General features: G+C 48.3%; 1 protein-coding gene across 11 annotated transcripts in view; it reads left to right on the forward strand.

Annotated features, from left to right (window-relative positions):
* Positions 1-16,625, forward strand: part of LOC122389401 (peripheral plasma membrane protein CASK-like) — a 55,734-nt gene that overhangs the window by 37,737 nt on the left and 1,372 nt on the right. For 4 of the 11 annotated variants that reach the window (XM_043381377.1, XM_043381379.1, XM_043381378.1 and 1 more), the window contains 8 exons: positions 3,203-3,232; positions 13,088-13,198; positions 13,666-13,804; positions 14,275-14,394; positions 14,699-14,809; positions 15,064-15,171; positions 15,709-15,884; positions 16,181-16,336. In XM_043381377.1, coding sequence (XP_043237312.1) covers positions 3,203-3,232; positions 13,088-13,198; positions 13,666-13,804; positions 14,275-14,394; positions 14,699-14,809; positions 15,064-15,171; positions 15,709-15,884; positions 16,181-16,336 — 951 coding nt within the window. The remainder of the gene's footprint in view (positions 1-3,202; positions 3,233-13,087; positions 13,199-13,665; positions 13,805-14,274; positions 14,395-14,698; positions 14,810-15,063; positions 15,172-15,708; positions 15,885-16,180; positions 16,337-16,625) is intronic. The other 7 variants (XM_043381382.1, XM_043381383.1, XM_043381384.1 and 4 more) reach the window with 2 other exon arrangements.

Here is a 16,625-nt window from a genome sequence, read left to right on the forward strand (position 1 = left end):
GCATATGTCCTGTTGAGTAACAACCTAGTCCATTTTTCTTTCGCCTTCACAATGATAATGAGTCTGCTCCAGAGCTCAGTGTACCAGCATGAAAGCCTGTTATCACGGTCAGGCCTCGGCGGGACGTGGTGGTCTGGTAGACCATGGAGCTGATCGTCCCCCATACAATGACCTTGGCCGTCTGGATGATTATGTCGGTGATGCATAGGGGGAGAATGAGCTGCTATGCACCGAAATACTTACCTAACGTCCCGTTGGTTGGGAGCGGAGAACAGCTCAAAAAGAGACTTCTGCTGAAGGGAGCCACCCTCAGTCCTGAATAGGGGTCAGATGATCCGGGCTTAGAGAAGTTCAGCCGCTTATGCCTCCTTGCTACTGATAACAATTCCAGGTGCAACCTGGCTCATTCATGGGATGACATAGCGTAATGACCGAAAATGGGCTTGGACCTGGAGCGGTTTCACTCAAACGTCAATAATAAAAAAAAAAACGGTAGGAAAGTAAAGTACCTTACCGCTTCTGAGGCAATACGATATTAGTAAAGTAATCTTGAATGCGGCTATTGACCATTGCTTTCCGAGTTGGTTTCGAACTTGACCTGACCTTTCGTCACCTGATTTCGAAATCCGAGGTTAACCGTCGATGCAGTCCGGCACCCTCAGCAATTTCCGTCTCTTGTTGTGTGGTCGTTTTCTTGGAGAAGGGAAGTGAGAGGTTCATTTGTTGTTCTGCCGGGCGCGGGTTAGCGTAGCGTTCTGTCACTGCCGCGCTGCCGGTGGCGGGCAGTTAGGTAGGGTAGGGGGCAGCTCTAGGCCGCGCGCACCTGGTGCCCGATCCACAGTACGGCTCGGCACAGTCCCCAGCTTTCAGTGTCTCCGGACATCCATGTGCTTTCCGTGGTAATGTGAGGAATGGCAGCTGTTCTTGTTTACAAGCTGCACACCGCAGGGGGTTTGCTCCTCCTGCGGCTGCTAGTACCGAGCATGAACTGCGCCGCTATGTTCAATTCATCTGCATGCTCGTTTTTAATGCAAGTCTTGATGTACTTTTCTATTGCAGTCAGGCTCACTTTTTGTTGACTCGATATTTTTGGCATGCGACCGACGATCATGCCGTGGCCTACAGAAGTGGCTATCAAAGTATGACTACCGTGCTAGTATGGCCTTCGTCGCGTTTTCCTTGGCTTATGTATGCGTATATTAGCCCCTTATTTATCGATGTTTATCGTTATTGCATGGTTGTCTGCAAGCCATGTTTTGTATGCTGATGTTGCTCGGTGTACAAATATAATATTTTTAAACTGCTGATAAGTTTCGAATAATGTTTTTTTTTTTTTTGCATCTGAGCCTGCAAGCCGTACGGCACCCTGGCAATCAAAGGTTTGCCGGCAAATACTCGAGTCAATGTGGCAGGTACCCGGGTCAGTCTGCCAGGGATATACGCGAAGAGGTCAGCGTGGCCAATAGCCGAGTCGGTGTGGCAAATGCGCGAGTCAGCCTGCCGAATACCCGAGTCACTATAACAGGCACTCGAGTCGGAACCGTTCGGTTGCATCATCAACGCTGGTGAGAATGAAGACAACAGAACAGGGTGGTATATAAAGAGGACAGCTGCAGAAAAGATGAAGTTAATATAACGGTGCCAGCTTGTCATAGCGTAGGCTTATACAATACACAGTTTCACATAGCGTGTCACAGATGATGATGGCGATAAGATGAACTGGAAACAAAGAACATACTAGTTATGGTTACGTCACTACCAGAGGCGGATCCAGCTCAGTTTTTTTTTTTTGGGGGGGGGGGGCAAACCATAACAATTTATCGATTCTTTCCATGTATCGTCCATAGGCGTAATGTTAAAATTATGCCGTTGGGGGGGGGGGGGGAAATGCCCATTTTGCCCCCCCCCCCCGGATCCGCCACTGGTCACTACGCTCGAGTCACCGGAAATCACAATGCCAAACGATATACGGTATTAAGGTTCCGCTACGCATTTGTCAGTTATTTACACCTCCAACGCTGATAATGCCCATTTGTCCTTTCAGTTTCAGTCGGGGTTGGGACCAGTTCAGATTAAGAGCAGTCTAGAAAGGACAATGTCAGCTCTAGCTTGCTACAAATGGTTTGAAATGGTCTTACTAAATCGAGCTGGAGCCTGGACGGACATGCTAAACCTTGAATGGACATTGTAATTTGGTATCAGAAATAAAGCGATTACCTACCTTTATAGCTGTGGCGAATGGGCAGTGGGCACGGTTTACAACTAAAGATGCGGCAATTATAAAGTGAAAACCCAAAGTTAAAGTCGTAAAACATATTTTAGAATATATTTATTTCGGAACATCATTAACCCTTTACCCATTTGAGGTCATTTGAGGTCATATAGAGCGCCTATGCCTAATAACTATGTAACAGACTAAAAAGTTATTAAATGTGTTGGCTTTATCGAGACAGTTCTAAAGATGTGTTACATGACTTCGGAGCTCAGGGTCAGGTACCCATACGCTGAGCCCATATTTTCAAGTTTACCTTTTATTGTCAATTATAACATGTTTCCGGTATCGTGGCATGAAAGACATCGATAGCAAGACGGTATCCTGATTTTTACCAATTTTACCAATATCCTAGTTTTGTAAAATCAAATGTTATTGAGAAGAAAAAGAATGTTTTCGTCCAATAGTACGTTTTCTCACGTTTGATGACCTATGATGGCCTTTGAAGCTCAAAACTTTCAGCTGAGGTCAACTCTGTCACACTGCTGGATCGACTGTAAACTAATGCTTTAGCTGCTTTAGCTGTCGATCGTCGCTGTCACTTTTCCAATGTTTCCATATGGCCTTCGTCGCTGAGGTGTCCTTGAACTAAAACCTCTCTCGTCGCTGTCACTGTTCCATGGGTTAACATTCAGTATACCTCACTTTTTGTCGATCTGAAAATGGCCCAAGTACCTTCGTAAATCGTATCTATTTTTGGTGAGCTTTCTTGGCGCCTGTCGCACTTCTGCCTATACGCTACCTCGTGTCGAGCTCGAGAGGGATCGTTATGGAACCCCTAACAAGATACTCGTACCCAATAAAAAAACTTCTGCCCCGCTCACCAAGTGGGCTGTGCTGGCAGTGATGAGCCGATCTTGCACCATTCGTGGTGCCCAGCTCTCTCCGACACGGGCCGGCCCATTGTGACACGCCTCTCTTTCTCTGCAGATGTTTAGGAAAAGTCCGGCCCCGGTGATAGTAAGTAATGTCACTGTCGTGCTGCATGTTTGTGGTCGTCCTGTTCAAGTCGGTAGTAGCTCGTCGTGGGGTGGAGCCAAGAACTAGCTGTTCAAACTCCAACGGGAATTTCCTGCGCTAGACATTGCTGCCTTTGAGGGTTTCAGCCCATTCGGCTGTAATTCAGCTGCCTTGTAATTATTCCGATCCTTTCGATGTTTTTGCTGTTGTGGAATGAAGCAATTGGTATTATTATGGCCATCTGATCTGATGACTAGGATGCTGGATGCGACATGGCAGATCGTATACCTACTACATAGTTTTTCATGACCTCGTTCCTCTGATCCGGTGAAATCTGTAGTCCCTGGGGTAATCACAGCCCTCGTAGACGCACGCCGTGACTTCATGTTTACTAGCTCCGTACTTTTTTCTTTGTTGTTTTGATTTTTTTGTGAGTGAATTACAAAAAAATGGGTCATTGACCTGAGCTGCAAGGGTGCCGGTGATCACCCTATAATTCGGGCGCCCTGAACATCGCCATCGCTCTGAAGTGTAAGGTCACCGGTTGATCTGAAATATTAAAATTCGCCGTTTGTGGTCATTCGCTGAATCTAATGGCAGAGAATACGCTCGTTTTCACGTTAAGTCTCCTGAGGCTAGCACACAGATAATTTATTGCCTCAAAATACCAATTCATTTTATGGTTATCGCGAGTTTATTGGTGTATAGGCGTCGAATCAATTCCACAACTTTCCTATGGAAGCCGGACATCCAGTTAGTTACATCCAGTCGCCCTCCTGTGCTGCACCCTGCGCCGCCTGAGCTCTCCTGAGCAGCTCAGCAGAACGCGTCGCCCTAGCTCATGAGATTGTCGCGCCTACGGGCAAAATGCATTAGCGTGACAGAGCGGGCGTCGCAAGAGGAGCGCCACCCACGCACAGCGGCACATATATACCCCCAGCGGTGATGCTGACATATCACTGGACCACCTATATGGCGGGCCGCAGCGTCAGGAAAATGTCAGGGCTGTCTGGTATTCGATACCTATAGCTCAGACCACGGAGTCTTCGTGTATGCTCCGCTCGGAATGCTGAACGAGAGGATACAGCTTCTTAAAGTTATATAACCACATGTGGCTTGGATACTGGGCGCCATAGTAACAATCGAAAAGTGGTGTACGAAGCCTGGTCTTGTCAAAAATACTTACGAAGGTATTCGGCCGTTTTTAGGTGATGTAAGAGGTCAGGTCACCAGAGGTCATCTTAGGTAAATGTAGGTGAAGGCGGGTAGTCATTGCATCAACGCACAGCGTTCATGACCCGCTTTGGTCGACGTCCGCCATTTCGTGGTTCGTCTCCTGTCGTAAGCGTCTTTCAGTTAGGACTCCTCACTAAGCTGGCCAGTGGCCATGCTAATTTTTGGGATTCGGCCCACTCTGAATCCATGGCAGGGCCTCTGGATGATCAGCTATACCTATAGGGAGACGTTAGGACTGGGCTTAGGCCGCCAGCTGTTGCGCGGCCGCGGTCCAGCCGATCTCGAGGGACCGACCGCCGAACCTCGCCAACAGCCATCCCCCGAGGAGTTGGCTCCAATTGAGTTGATCGTCTCCAAACTCGGTTACCGGAGGCCGTCCGGCCCGGAGCACAGGGGTGGGTGATCAAGGAGAGCACGGCACGAGCTCGATTATATATAAAAGACTGCTGAATCGCGTCACAGCGACTTCAAGAAACAAGTATCCGTGCCTGATTCTGGTGATAGTAGTTGCGGCACTTCATAGGGCTCACAACTTTAGGGTTTGGAGTTATGAGATAAATAGTTAAACGTGACAACTGACATGAGATTTATCTCTCGGTGAGTACAACTTTCAGACAGTTAAGGATTAGGTACTTTAAACGCAACGCATACGACCGAAAACATTTTCCTAATCCAATAAGCGAATAGCACTGGAAGTCGGTACAATACGCACAGGGTCACCAGCACACGCCCACTACAGAGTGCGGTGCGTCGGTGCGGTCAGACCCATTCGCGTCCCGCTCTGTAGTCTGTATGTACCCGTGGCGAATGGCCGGCGAGGAAGTGGGTCATCCGTCTGACTAAAGACGGCACCCGTCACTGGTCGGTCACGATCAGAGGGCGGGGGGGGGGGGAGCGGGGCGGGGGAGACGGCGGCACCGACAACCACGCCGGAAACGGAGAGAAGGGCGAAGACGGAGAGGAGGCAACGACGCAATGGTGAAGAAAAAACGATGTGGAAAAAGGACAGAGCATTAGGTACGAGTCTATAGCAAACCGGTGAGCTCCAGTGGACTGACTCCTGACAACGACAGAATTGGAAACGGTAAAAGCAGAAAATGTTACCGTCGCGGTAAGCCGATGCGTGACTGTCGGATCGAGAGCAAGGCCATGACACTGACAGGTTCATATTGGCTGCGCTAAAAATATGAGCCTACGTAGATGCTCATAGCAAGAACGGTTCTTGACGTAGAAGGTTAGGTCCATGGTACGACGACGCTCGATAACTTTCCTTCTCAAAGAGTAGATACCTACCGTAGTTTCGTGCAACTTTGACCACCAAGGGCAACTTTGGCCCACGCCTAAAAAAAAATGATTTGTTTTGCTGTAGCTTTTTACACTTATCTAGTGCAGAAAAGTTGTTATGGTTCGGTAAGATTGTTCATCAGTTACCTTTGGGAACAATCCAAGTAGGTCCTAAGGCCAAATTGAAAGGCTAGGAAGTAGGTACCTATAGGCGGCGGTACGGGGAGGGCACCAGGGCACCGTGCCCCTTTGATTTTGGCATTTTAAATTAGCCCTATGGGCGTTGCATGGAAAGAATGGGACCAAAAGTCGGCAGTGCCCCCCCGCCCTTTAATTGAAGGTGTTCCGCCGCATACTGGAAGTAGGAGGGGTTAAAACAACCCATGAAAAATCAACGGAAAATCAGGGTTGGCTAGGATCCAGTGAGGGCGGTAACGGGTGCGCCACTAGTGAACTTGTGGTTTCCAACTTGTAGTGGTTGAGATAAGCTCGGAATACACACAAATTCAGGATGTTAACTCCTTTCTTTAAAATGATAAAATAGGTGGACAGCGTGTTTCGTTTTAGCAACCAAAGGAAGGCGCTGCCTGGAGCATTATCCGTATATAGCGCCTTCCTTTGGTCGCAAAAACGAAATAAGCCCCGTCTCGAGGTCTATGTCTGTCGGGTCCCGATTTCAGAAGCAGTACTTGACTTAGGTACTGACAGCACTGAGTGCTGAGTGGCAGGTAGGTACTGATGCCGGTGCGTTTTTAGGGTTTTGTGCTTGGCTTCTGCCAGAATGCTCTTTTGTGTACAGGTCAAAGTAGTGTTGGAAAATTGGCCTTGTGGTTTAAATACACGCGGTCTTTTGGGTGATTTATATTTTTTTATAAAACTCGCTAAGGTAGCTAATGTTGTCATACGCCTGGCATAAGTGAGCAAAAAAAGGCGGAAACCATAATTTTTAATGAATATTTTGCTGGGCAAAAGTTGCCATACTAGCATACAACATTGGCCACCTGCATTTTCAAAAAAATATGTATGCAGTGTTGCAGCACACACGAATTTGTCATTTTCGAAAAGCCGAGGGTCGCCTCATCTACGTACGGAGTTGCTTAACCCGCGTCGGGCCGCGGGCGGTGCTCCGAGACTTCCGCGCCGGGCCGGGGGTGTCTGAACACCTCCTTCTAACTCGGCTCCTGGGCCACGTAGCGACACGCAGTAAGCGGCAGTCGAAAGAAAGTCCAAAATGAGGACGAAACACTTCGGTCATTTTTTGGGTCAGGTCGAAGGTCAGGTCACCAGAGGTCACCAAAGGTAAAATGTTAGCTATTTCAACATTTTGGAAACTGCCAATGGCTAACTCGGGAACCGATAGAGCTACAGCGCCGCGGAAAAACGCATTCGATAGCTCTTTTAACGCTCTTTCGCCAACATGTCCTCAGATTTGACCTCTGCTCAACGGTTTAGCCTCCAAAGGGCAAAAACTCCGAAAATAGCCGTTTTTACGAAAACGACAATAACTTTTGACTCAAAAGAGCCAGTAGCCACATTACTTTTGCCAGCATCGCGTTCCTCTCGTCGAGACGCTTCGAATGAATAATTTGACCTTGAAAGGTCAACTTGAAAATTTAACCTCAGGTCAAGGTCATGGCCGGAAACCTGACCGGAAAAGGTCATGTTGCATATCAGTCGATCCGCATCGTCGAGCCGAACACATCTAAGGTGTTTTCATCGCTCTAGCATGTCTCTATCAGAAGTTATTAGCGAAAAAAACTGTTAGATACTATTCGTGACCTGATATGACCTCCGGGACATAACGAGGGGTCACAGGTGCCATTTTCCGGTTCAGTGTGTCAATTTTACCTACGTCCCGTTATTTGAGAGTGTCTAAAATGGCGTTCGTGCAAAAGAGACGCTTTTCTTTTTTTTCCCCATTGACTTAACCCTCGCCGGACCTATTGGTTTTCTACATACGCGCCGGCCGATGTGGGGGGGGGGGGGGTACGACCCCCTCGCCGTTTCGCCCCTGGTGGAGCTAGCGAGTCGCAGAAAAACGAGCGTGTGCGCCGTTACGAGACGCAGAGATTGATACCCGATTTTAAGGACCTTGGTCAACCGGTGACCTCTGAGGTCAGGTCAAGTGCCCCAAGGTACGGTTCAGTTTTTGGTGAATAACTTCGCAAAAAACGGCCGCAGAGCCGCGATTTTGGAAGCACCGTGTTTGCCCCGCTCAGGCGCGTCGAATGATACACTTTTTATTTGGGTGAGGTCACCTTTGGGTGTTGACCTCAGGTCACGGTCAGGTCAGCGCCCCAGGTCACGAAGCTGGTCGAAGGGGATCATGTCGCATATCATTCGATTCGGAAGGTCTTTCTGAGTTCATTGGCGGCTTTCCCGACTCGCTAGCTCAATTTGATAGGGAGTTATTGACGAAAAACTATGACATTGATGACGTCATAAATGACGTCACGCAAGGTCAACATTGCAAAAGTGACGCATCTAACCTTGCAAGGAGTACATAAAATCATGATTCTGTGTGGTTGAGATAGTTGGAGATCGTTTCCGGCGCCAGAATAGCAGTTTTCATTTTCCCCATTGACTTATAATGGTGATCGGTCACCAAAATGACCTGACCACATGTGACCTTTACGAAAAATCCGAGATAGGTATACAAATTGTGAGACTTGTAATGGATACTAGATCCTGCAAGTTTCATTTCCCTGTGAAAGCTCCTCCGGCAGTGAGGGCGTTGCGAAGTTGCGACATCTGAACTCTGAAGACCGTACAGAGGTTCTCTTATGACGTCATAGGTCAGTGACCTGACCTGACCCGAAAATGCGGTTGGTGTCAAAAGATCTGGCTTGAATCAAAGGTTAGTTATACCAAGTTTCAGCTCCCTATTGCCAGCGTGTTAGGAGCTATCGCGAAAAACCCCTAGGGGAGAGGGAGGCGGCACCCGCCCCCCCCCCCCTCGGCCGGCGAGGGTTAAAATGGAGAGGCCGCAAAATTGACCTGACCTTAGGTCACCGATATAAAAATTCCGAGATGTACGTTTTATAGATACTGTTACTCTTATAAATCACTGTAATTTTCAAGGCACTCGTGGGCCTTATGAGACCAACATACGGTCATCTGAAGTCAAAGAGGATCTTTTTAGGTAAAAAAGGGTCCCTGAAGAGAAAATAGAGGGCCCTATCAGGTACCCAGAGGGCCTTTGGGGTCACTAGAGGGCCTTTTGAGGCCAAGTGATGGTCTTCAGAGGTCATCAGAGGGTCCCTCTGTGGGTATCAGAGACCTCAAGGCGAACAGACCCCCCACCCCCGTGAAAATGCAGTTAGTGTCACAAGGCCAAGTTTGCATCAAGGTCAGGTACCTATGCCCAGTTTCTGCCGACGTGTTTCGAGCTGTCGCAAAAAAAAAAAACTTGTGGGAATGGCACCCGCGCCCCCCTTGGCCGGCCAGGGCTCTTCTAACTCGGCTTCTGGGCCACGTACCAACTACCAACACGCCAAAGGTAGCGTTCGGAAGAGCGTAAACAATAATGACGAAATTTCTCTGGTCACTTTTTAGATCAGGTCAAAGGTCAGTTCACATAGGTCATCCAAGGTCAAATTTCGCCAACTTTAAGTCCAATTTCGACAATTTTCAACCACCGCATGACTCGGAAATGAATAGAGCTACAGTGCCAGGGAAAAGCGTAGTTGCTCTTTTAACCCTATTCCTGGCGGGCTCCGCCGGGACAAGAAACTGGCGGGGGGGCCGATTCGGCCCCCCTTTCAGATCTAAAAAACTACACATCGCAGCGACAAACGGCAAACGGTGTTTGATAGGTCGTTTAAAGATCTACAACTTTTACATAAAACATTTTCAGGTCAGGTCAATATTGAGGTCACCAGAGGTCATCAACGATAAAATGTTTTGGAATTAGTAACCTATATAACTTTTAAACTAAGAAACATAGAGACATAAAACCAATACATTTTTTGTTGCTCTCGCCGAGGCGATGCGAAATAAGTATGTGATGACCTTCACAGGTCAACTTGAAATTTGACCTGAGGTCAAGGTCAGGTCATTCATCAATGAGGTTGTGGGGTATGGTCATGCTGCATATCAAACGACGCGCCTTGACCAGGCGAGCAGTTTGGTACCACTTACAATTCTTTAGCACCATCATGTCGTGATTTATTGACAGAAAAACGATTTATGACGTCACATGGCCTCAGATGACCTTTGCCGGTGCCCCTGTCAATTAGCGGCACCAGTATCATCACCGATGAGATAATCTTCCACAATACTGAAAGAATTGGATGGTTTTGACTCGTTTACACGAAGCAGGAGGCGTTTCAATATTTTCCCATAGGATTGCAATGTAAAGGTCACGAGTCTGGCCTGACCTCAGGTCACAGATATGAGAATTCTGAGATATACAAATTGCACATACTGGTACCCTAACTAAAACCTGAAGAGGAGAAATTGATCGGTCAAAAACTCTAGCTCTGGCGTGATTGCAAACTTTTCTGAGGTGGGGTCACCAAACCGCCTCTGGTGACCTGACCTGACCTGACCCGGCAACTTTTTTTTTGTCAAAATGTGCGCAATGAATGTTTAGAAAAAGTCACCGAGTATATGAGCTTTCAGTCTTGCGGCCTTTGGCAATGGCACAAGAAAAACCTGAAGGGGGGCCTTAAAGGCCCCCCCCCCCGCCAGGAATAGGGTTAACACCCGTTTCGTCGTTTCCATGCATCCTCAGGCCAGTCAAATTCTTCTCCATGCCACAACCCCTGATCCGGGCTGGACGGACAACTTTATTCCATGCGGGCGGCTCCCATTGGAGCGCACCCTCACCGGCACAGGCCATTTAGGATCCTTCGACGGCACAAGAGGGGGGGGGGGGTACCTACGACCCCCTGGCCTTTGGCCCCTGATCGAGCTAGAGCTTCGCGGAAAAATAAGCGTGTTGCCCGTCACGAGGAGAAGCCGATGATACTCAATTTTAAGGTCCTAAGTCATCGGTTGACCTTCCAGGTCAGGTCAATGACCCAAAAGTCGGGAAAATCGGGACCTGCTAGAACGTCGTAAAGTGTGGCTACTATGGGGTTTCTCGGGGTGCTGATCAGTGATCACGAATATTATGTTAGTTTTGATCACAGATGATGCCTTTATGCATTAAGGCCAGGTCGGGTCAGGTCAGGTCAGGTCAGGTCAGGTCAGGTTAACCAGTAGGGGTCCTGCTGGGTATTCGTAGTAGGTACTTGTCAACCGCCTCTGACAGCTTCGTAACATGGTACGAATTCACCAAAACTGCTTCGTAATTGTTCAAATAGTTGCTAAATTCGAATTCAGCTAAACAAAAACTAGCCTAGAAACATGTAAAACTCGAAAAAGTGAGCCGAGGTCATCAAAGGTCAATGACCTGACCTGACCTTGACATCCACCGTTATGCATGGGAGCAACATCATATCTCATGTTTCAACGCTTGAAACCACGAAAAGACTGCAAACGCACGACTAATGCGAGCCGACTCACGCCGAATCGCGATTCCGGCCAAACATGGTCTCGAAAAGTAGGTCACAGGTCAAAGGTCATTTGGGTCAGGGTCATGAAATTTTCAAGGTAGGCGTTAGATTGATTAATGCGAGGGTACTGAATGTTTCGTTGCGATCGGTCTCCACGAGCTACTCGCGAAAAACCGAGGGGGGGGTCCGTTCGCCCCCCCCCCCTATACGGGTGAGGGTTAAGTTGACTTCACCCGAACAAAAGTACCCATACCATTCGACGCGCCTGAGCAAGACAAACACGATAGTGCTAAATTTGCGGCTTTGCGACCATTTTTCGGAGAAGTTATTTGGGTAGGTACTACATACCTAACCAGTGCTTCTGGGCAACTGAACTGACCTCAGAAGTTAGGTACCGGTTGACCTGACTGAGACCTTAAAATCGGGTATGTACCAATCGCTGCGTCTCGTAACGGCGCATACGCTCGTTTTTACTAGGCTCTAGCTCAGTTGGGGGCGAAGCAGCGAGGGGGAACGCACCAGCCCCCGCGGTAGGGGCGTACGTAGAAAAACAGAAGGTCTAGCGACGAACACAATTAGGTAATGCTTAATTCGAGGTCAGCGCCGACGATTACGTACGTCATACCATACACCCGTCATAGGTATGGCAGGGTCAGCCAGGGTCATTTGTGCTCAATGGAACTTTGAACTCAATATAGGCATTGCTGATATAAAATTTGAACCCCTTTGCTATAAGACGGACATGATGATACTGTTAGTTTGGTCTGCGATAAATTATTCGGAAATCATTCGCAAACAAATCGATTGTTGGGTCACCGACCTGACCTGTAAGGCTACTGGTTCTCCAAAAACTTCGAAAAAGGGTATCAATATTTAACTTAGGTACTCTCGTGGAAGGCTGTACATTTATCCTGCGAAGCTCCAGCTCAAGTTATTGAGCAAACACGACGGGCCGCTGACGCTCCATTCGTCTGCGCCGAAACCATCTATGGATGCGGAATGGCCAATGCCGGCGAGGTTTAAAAGATATGCATTATAATTTCTATGTAAGTGTGAAAACGTCCTCGCTTCATCCATTTGCTTCGTCTTCGTGTTAACATTTTAGCATGAACTAATGTGCACTGGCAAGTGGCATGCTGTCAGCAATTACTATGTGTTAAACGTATACTTTTGGGGTATGACGCTCACCTTACCCCAAAACTCTCCGACTTGATGCCTTATTTCCACGTAGTACAGTCTGTCTTAAAAGTACCGCGCAAAGTGACGGTGGATCCATCAAGCCTGACCGATGAAGGACTGCCAAATTTGAGTCACCGAAGCAATGGACATCCTCGTCCATTCCCCAGCTCCATTGGTTCGGTGACTTTCAAATTATAGCAGGCCCTTCCTCGGTCAGGCTTGATGGATCCACCGTCACTTTGCGCGGTACTTTTAAGACAGACTGTACATGGCGCGGAAAGGAGCTAATTAGATCCCCGGGTGCTGCAAATTCAGTAGGTATTGATAGACCTCATTCATAACAACCATCGAAGAAGCCGAAAGTCTCCCCCTGCTTGTACCTACATACGGGGAACGTCTCGAATGTTTTGTTTCGTAGTGTCTGCGATATTTATCCCATGTTGTTCACAGCAATGCTGCATTCACTCCTTTTGCAAGGCATTCATACGATCAGCACCAATAAAATGAACGGCTTACCCATCAGAATACGAAGCCACGATGCGTACTTTTCTCGTCGCCCGGCTGAACGGTGTGCCCCATGGCCCCCAGTTATATAAGTTAGGTACGCACTCCACGTTGAACGCCGCATACTGACATGTGTCCCTTGGTTCCGCTGGTCTCTGCCCAGATATACGTCCGGGCGCAGTTCGACTACGACCCTATGCAAGATGAGCTCATTCCGTGCGCCCAGGCCGGCGTGCCGTTCAAGACGGGGGACGTTCTGCAGGTTGGTGAATGGGTGTCCCCAAGCAATGCTGTGGGCCCAGGTGAAATAGTGGGGATCCGGGTGGTAGAATCAACAGAGGGAGTACATAGAAGAGCGGACATTGATATGGCATGACATAATGAAAGGATGATCATGGTACGGATGGAACGGTATGGCTCCATTTGCGATACGAGTAAACTAAGTGAGATGACGAAACAATGATGATCCCTATTGAACTATGGGGGGATAGGTTCGATGCGGTGTATGATAGTGCTGACTGAAGCTTTGCTGCCGATCTTATTTACAGATGTTAATCAATATCTCTCAGAGGCACTTTTTACCCAGTGTGTTAACAGCAATATCGCCCGAATATGAACTACATCATTGTCTTTTATCACAGCTGCATACATTCCTTACCCAATTCGTGTGCATTTGAGTGCAGCCCAGTGGCGTGTCGGACTGTATCTAACACCGCTCTGTCTGCGCAGATCATCAGCAAGGACGACCACCAGTGGTGGCAGGCCCGGCGGGAGGGCTCGGCGTCGCCGGCCGGACTGATCCCCTCCCCCGAACTGCAGGAGTACCGCTCCGCGTGCTCCGCCATGGACAAGTCCAAGCGCGAACAAGGTCAGCCGAAAACATATTCACATGTCAACACCATATTATGTTTTAATCTTCTTAACTGGCAAAAAGAACAGGCATATTTCGTTTAAAGTGGAACCGCTAACGCTCTGTTAGGCGACTGTTCGGGGTCTCGGGAGGGACCGGGTTCGATTCTCGGTGTCGTCCGTTTTCCGGAATACCGCCCTCAGTCGCCCACAAACGGACGGTTTAATATTGAGACTCTCAAAGTCGTGTAACGAACATAGAGGAAGCTTTCGCCGTGGCGTCTTAAATACGATATACACTCAGGGCGACCGAAATATGTCACCGGGATATATGAAACTATAGAAACGTTAAAATATTGTATTACGTCCGTGTTCTCCGAAATGCTCTACTTGTCACAAGTTTATCATTGGTGACGGTTCAGTTAGCATCCGCGGTTGATTGCACGACAACACGTTATCTGATTTCTAACCCATCACTTTTCTTTCCAGTTAACTGCTCAATTTTTGGAAAGAAAAAGAAACAATTTAAAGACAAGTACCTGGCAAAGCACAACGCAATCTTCGATCAACTTGATCTTGTCACGTACGAGGAGGTGGTGCGTCTGAGCTGTAAGTAATACTCTGCACTCTAACTCAAACTATGTATCTACTGTTTTGAGGACGCGTTCTAGCTGCAAACTCTGCGATCTGCTCACATGCTGTTCTTATCTCCTATCATCTTGTATTATATACCGATTGTTCAGAAAGGAGAATGACCATCACCTTACGAACGACGTGCTTTTGCCGCTGCCTGGAAATGATCGTGCTCAGTCAATCGAGGGCAGTAGGCTATCATGAGACGTTAGTCACTCCCTCAGCGTGATCCATTAGCACCGTGTAGTGTATGTGTATTGACTGCGCCATTCCCCGGCAGCGTTCCGGCGGAAAACACTAGTGCTTCTTGGGGCGCACGGTGTCGGCCGGCGGCACATAAAGAACACGCTCATCTCGTCTCACCCCGACATGTACGCCTACCCGATACCACGTGAGTAAACTAGCAGCTGGCCAACAGGGTTTAAAATGTAGCAACACCTATTTATTGTTACGTTCGTAGTTACGATACAACTGCGACCGTGCTTCGTGGGGCACCGATATAAGAGTACGTACCACAAGGTATGACCGTGGTCCCAATGGTCGAGAACCTAAATGACCTGTGCACAGGTCATTTTTCTGTCCCGTCTTCCCCACCCTCCTCTGCCTAACCCACTGACGGTGTGTCCCTCGTGCCCATTTTTTCAGACACCACCCGTGCACCGAGGAAAGACGAGGAAAACGGGAAACACTACTTCTTCGTGTCGCACGACGAAATGATGGCTGATATCGCCGCCAACGAATACCTGGAATACGGTGAGGGGGCGCCGGCTCGCCGCCTGTGCCGGGCACGACACTGTGCGGCGTAACGGCAAATCGTCGGGGAGTCTGTCATGGAATGTTGGCAAACTCGCTCCCTGACAAGTTTATTTAGCGTAATTACTTTGATGGGGATATAGAATAATGAAAGTGAATAGTGTAATAGTCCATGCGATTAGCAGTTTTAACGCTAATTTAGCTGTTCAATAAATGGTAAATTGTTTGCTGGTTTTGAATGGTTGGATATCGGACATTAAGTAATGCATTGCATAATGCATATATTTTTTTTTAATATTCGTGCCAAGACCCAACTGATAACATTCCTTTTTGCATTCCAGTTTCTTCCAATCCCCTAAAAATAACGAAGCAGTTCACATTGACATATCACACGAGTACTGACGAGGCTGTGCAGATATTTAGTATTGGTGCTGTGTAGCGTGGTCAGATTACGACGATCGTTGGAAATGGGCCAATCCAAGAGTTAAGCTGTGGAGCAGACCATCTCATCGACTGTGTCCTATCTGTGCCCGCCAGGCACCCACGAGGACGCCATGTACGGCACCAAGCTGGAGACGATCCGGCGGATCCACATGGAGGGCAAGATGGCCATCCTGGACGTGGAACCGCAGGCGCTCAAAGTGCTGCGCACCGCCGAGTACGCGCCCTACGTGGTCTTCATCGCCGCGCCCAGCCTGCAAATTATGACGGACGTGAGTCGGGTGGACCGGGCGGTGTCGCCCCTGTCACTGCCCTGAGGCGCGTTACTGTCACCGGCCGAGCGGTCACCTGTCACGATCTGTGTTGACCGTGATTAGCCGAGCGCTTGCTACGAGTGGGGTTGACAGTGAGAACGTAAATTTACAATGTGTCGCGTGATCTACGTTTGATTATATTCAACGTTCAATCACTCTGGGTGCTAAGCGACATACAGGCTGTGTTCGTGTATGTTGGCGCTCTGTGTTCTGTTCGTGTATGTTGACGCTCTGTGTCTCTGGACTCGTCGCAGTTTGACGGTAGTCTGGAGCGACTCACCAAAGAGTCGGACCTCCTGAAGAACGCCTACGGCCACTTCTTCGACCTCACCATTGTCAACAACGACATTGAGGAGACGATTCAGATTCTGGAGGACGATATCAACAACCTAGGCAATAAGCCGCAGTGGGTGAGTGCCGAGTGGTGTCCGGGAGACTCGTACTCATCGCCTACGCTTCACTGCATTTTTGTTCAATGATAACTCTTTTAAGGGTTAGTTGTTTTCTTTTCTATCGTCTTATTGTGATATCTTAATGTTTCAATGCTATTATGCAGGACAATTTAGCTTTCAGCATCATAGTGTATCAAACCAATCAATACTATAAATATGCCGTGCTATATACGAGTACGAAGTACAAATAATATTTATTTTGTGTCCGTCTTGATAAGCTAGTCCTAGCATAGATCGTTCCCACTGG

Source organism: Amphibalanus amphitrite, unplaced genomic scaffold (assembly GCF_019059575.1).
Source record: "Amphibalanus amphitrite isolate SeventyFive unplaced genomic scaffold, NRLGWU_Aamphi_draft 000357F_arrow, whole genome shotgun sequence".
Lineage (NCBI taxonomy): Eukaryota > Metazoa > Arthropoda > Thecostraca > Balanomorpha > Balanidae > Amphibalanus > Amphibalanus amphitrite.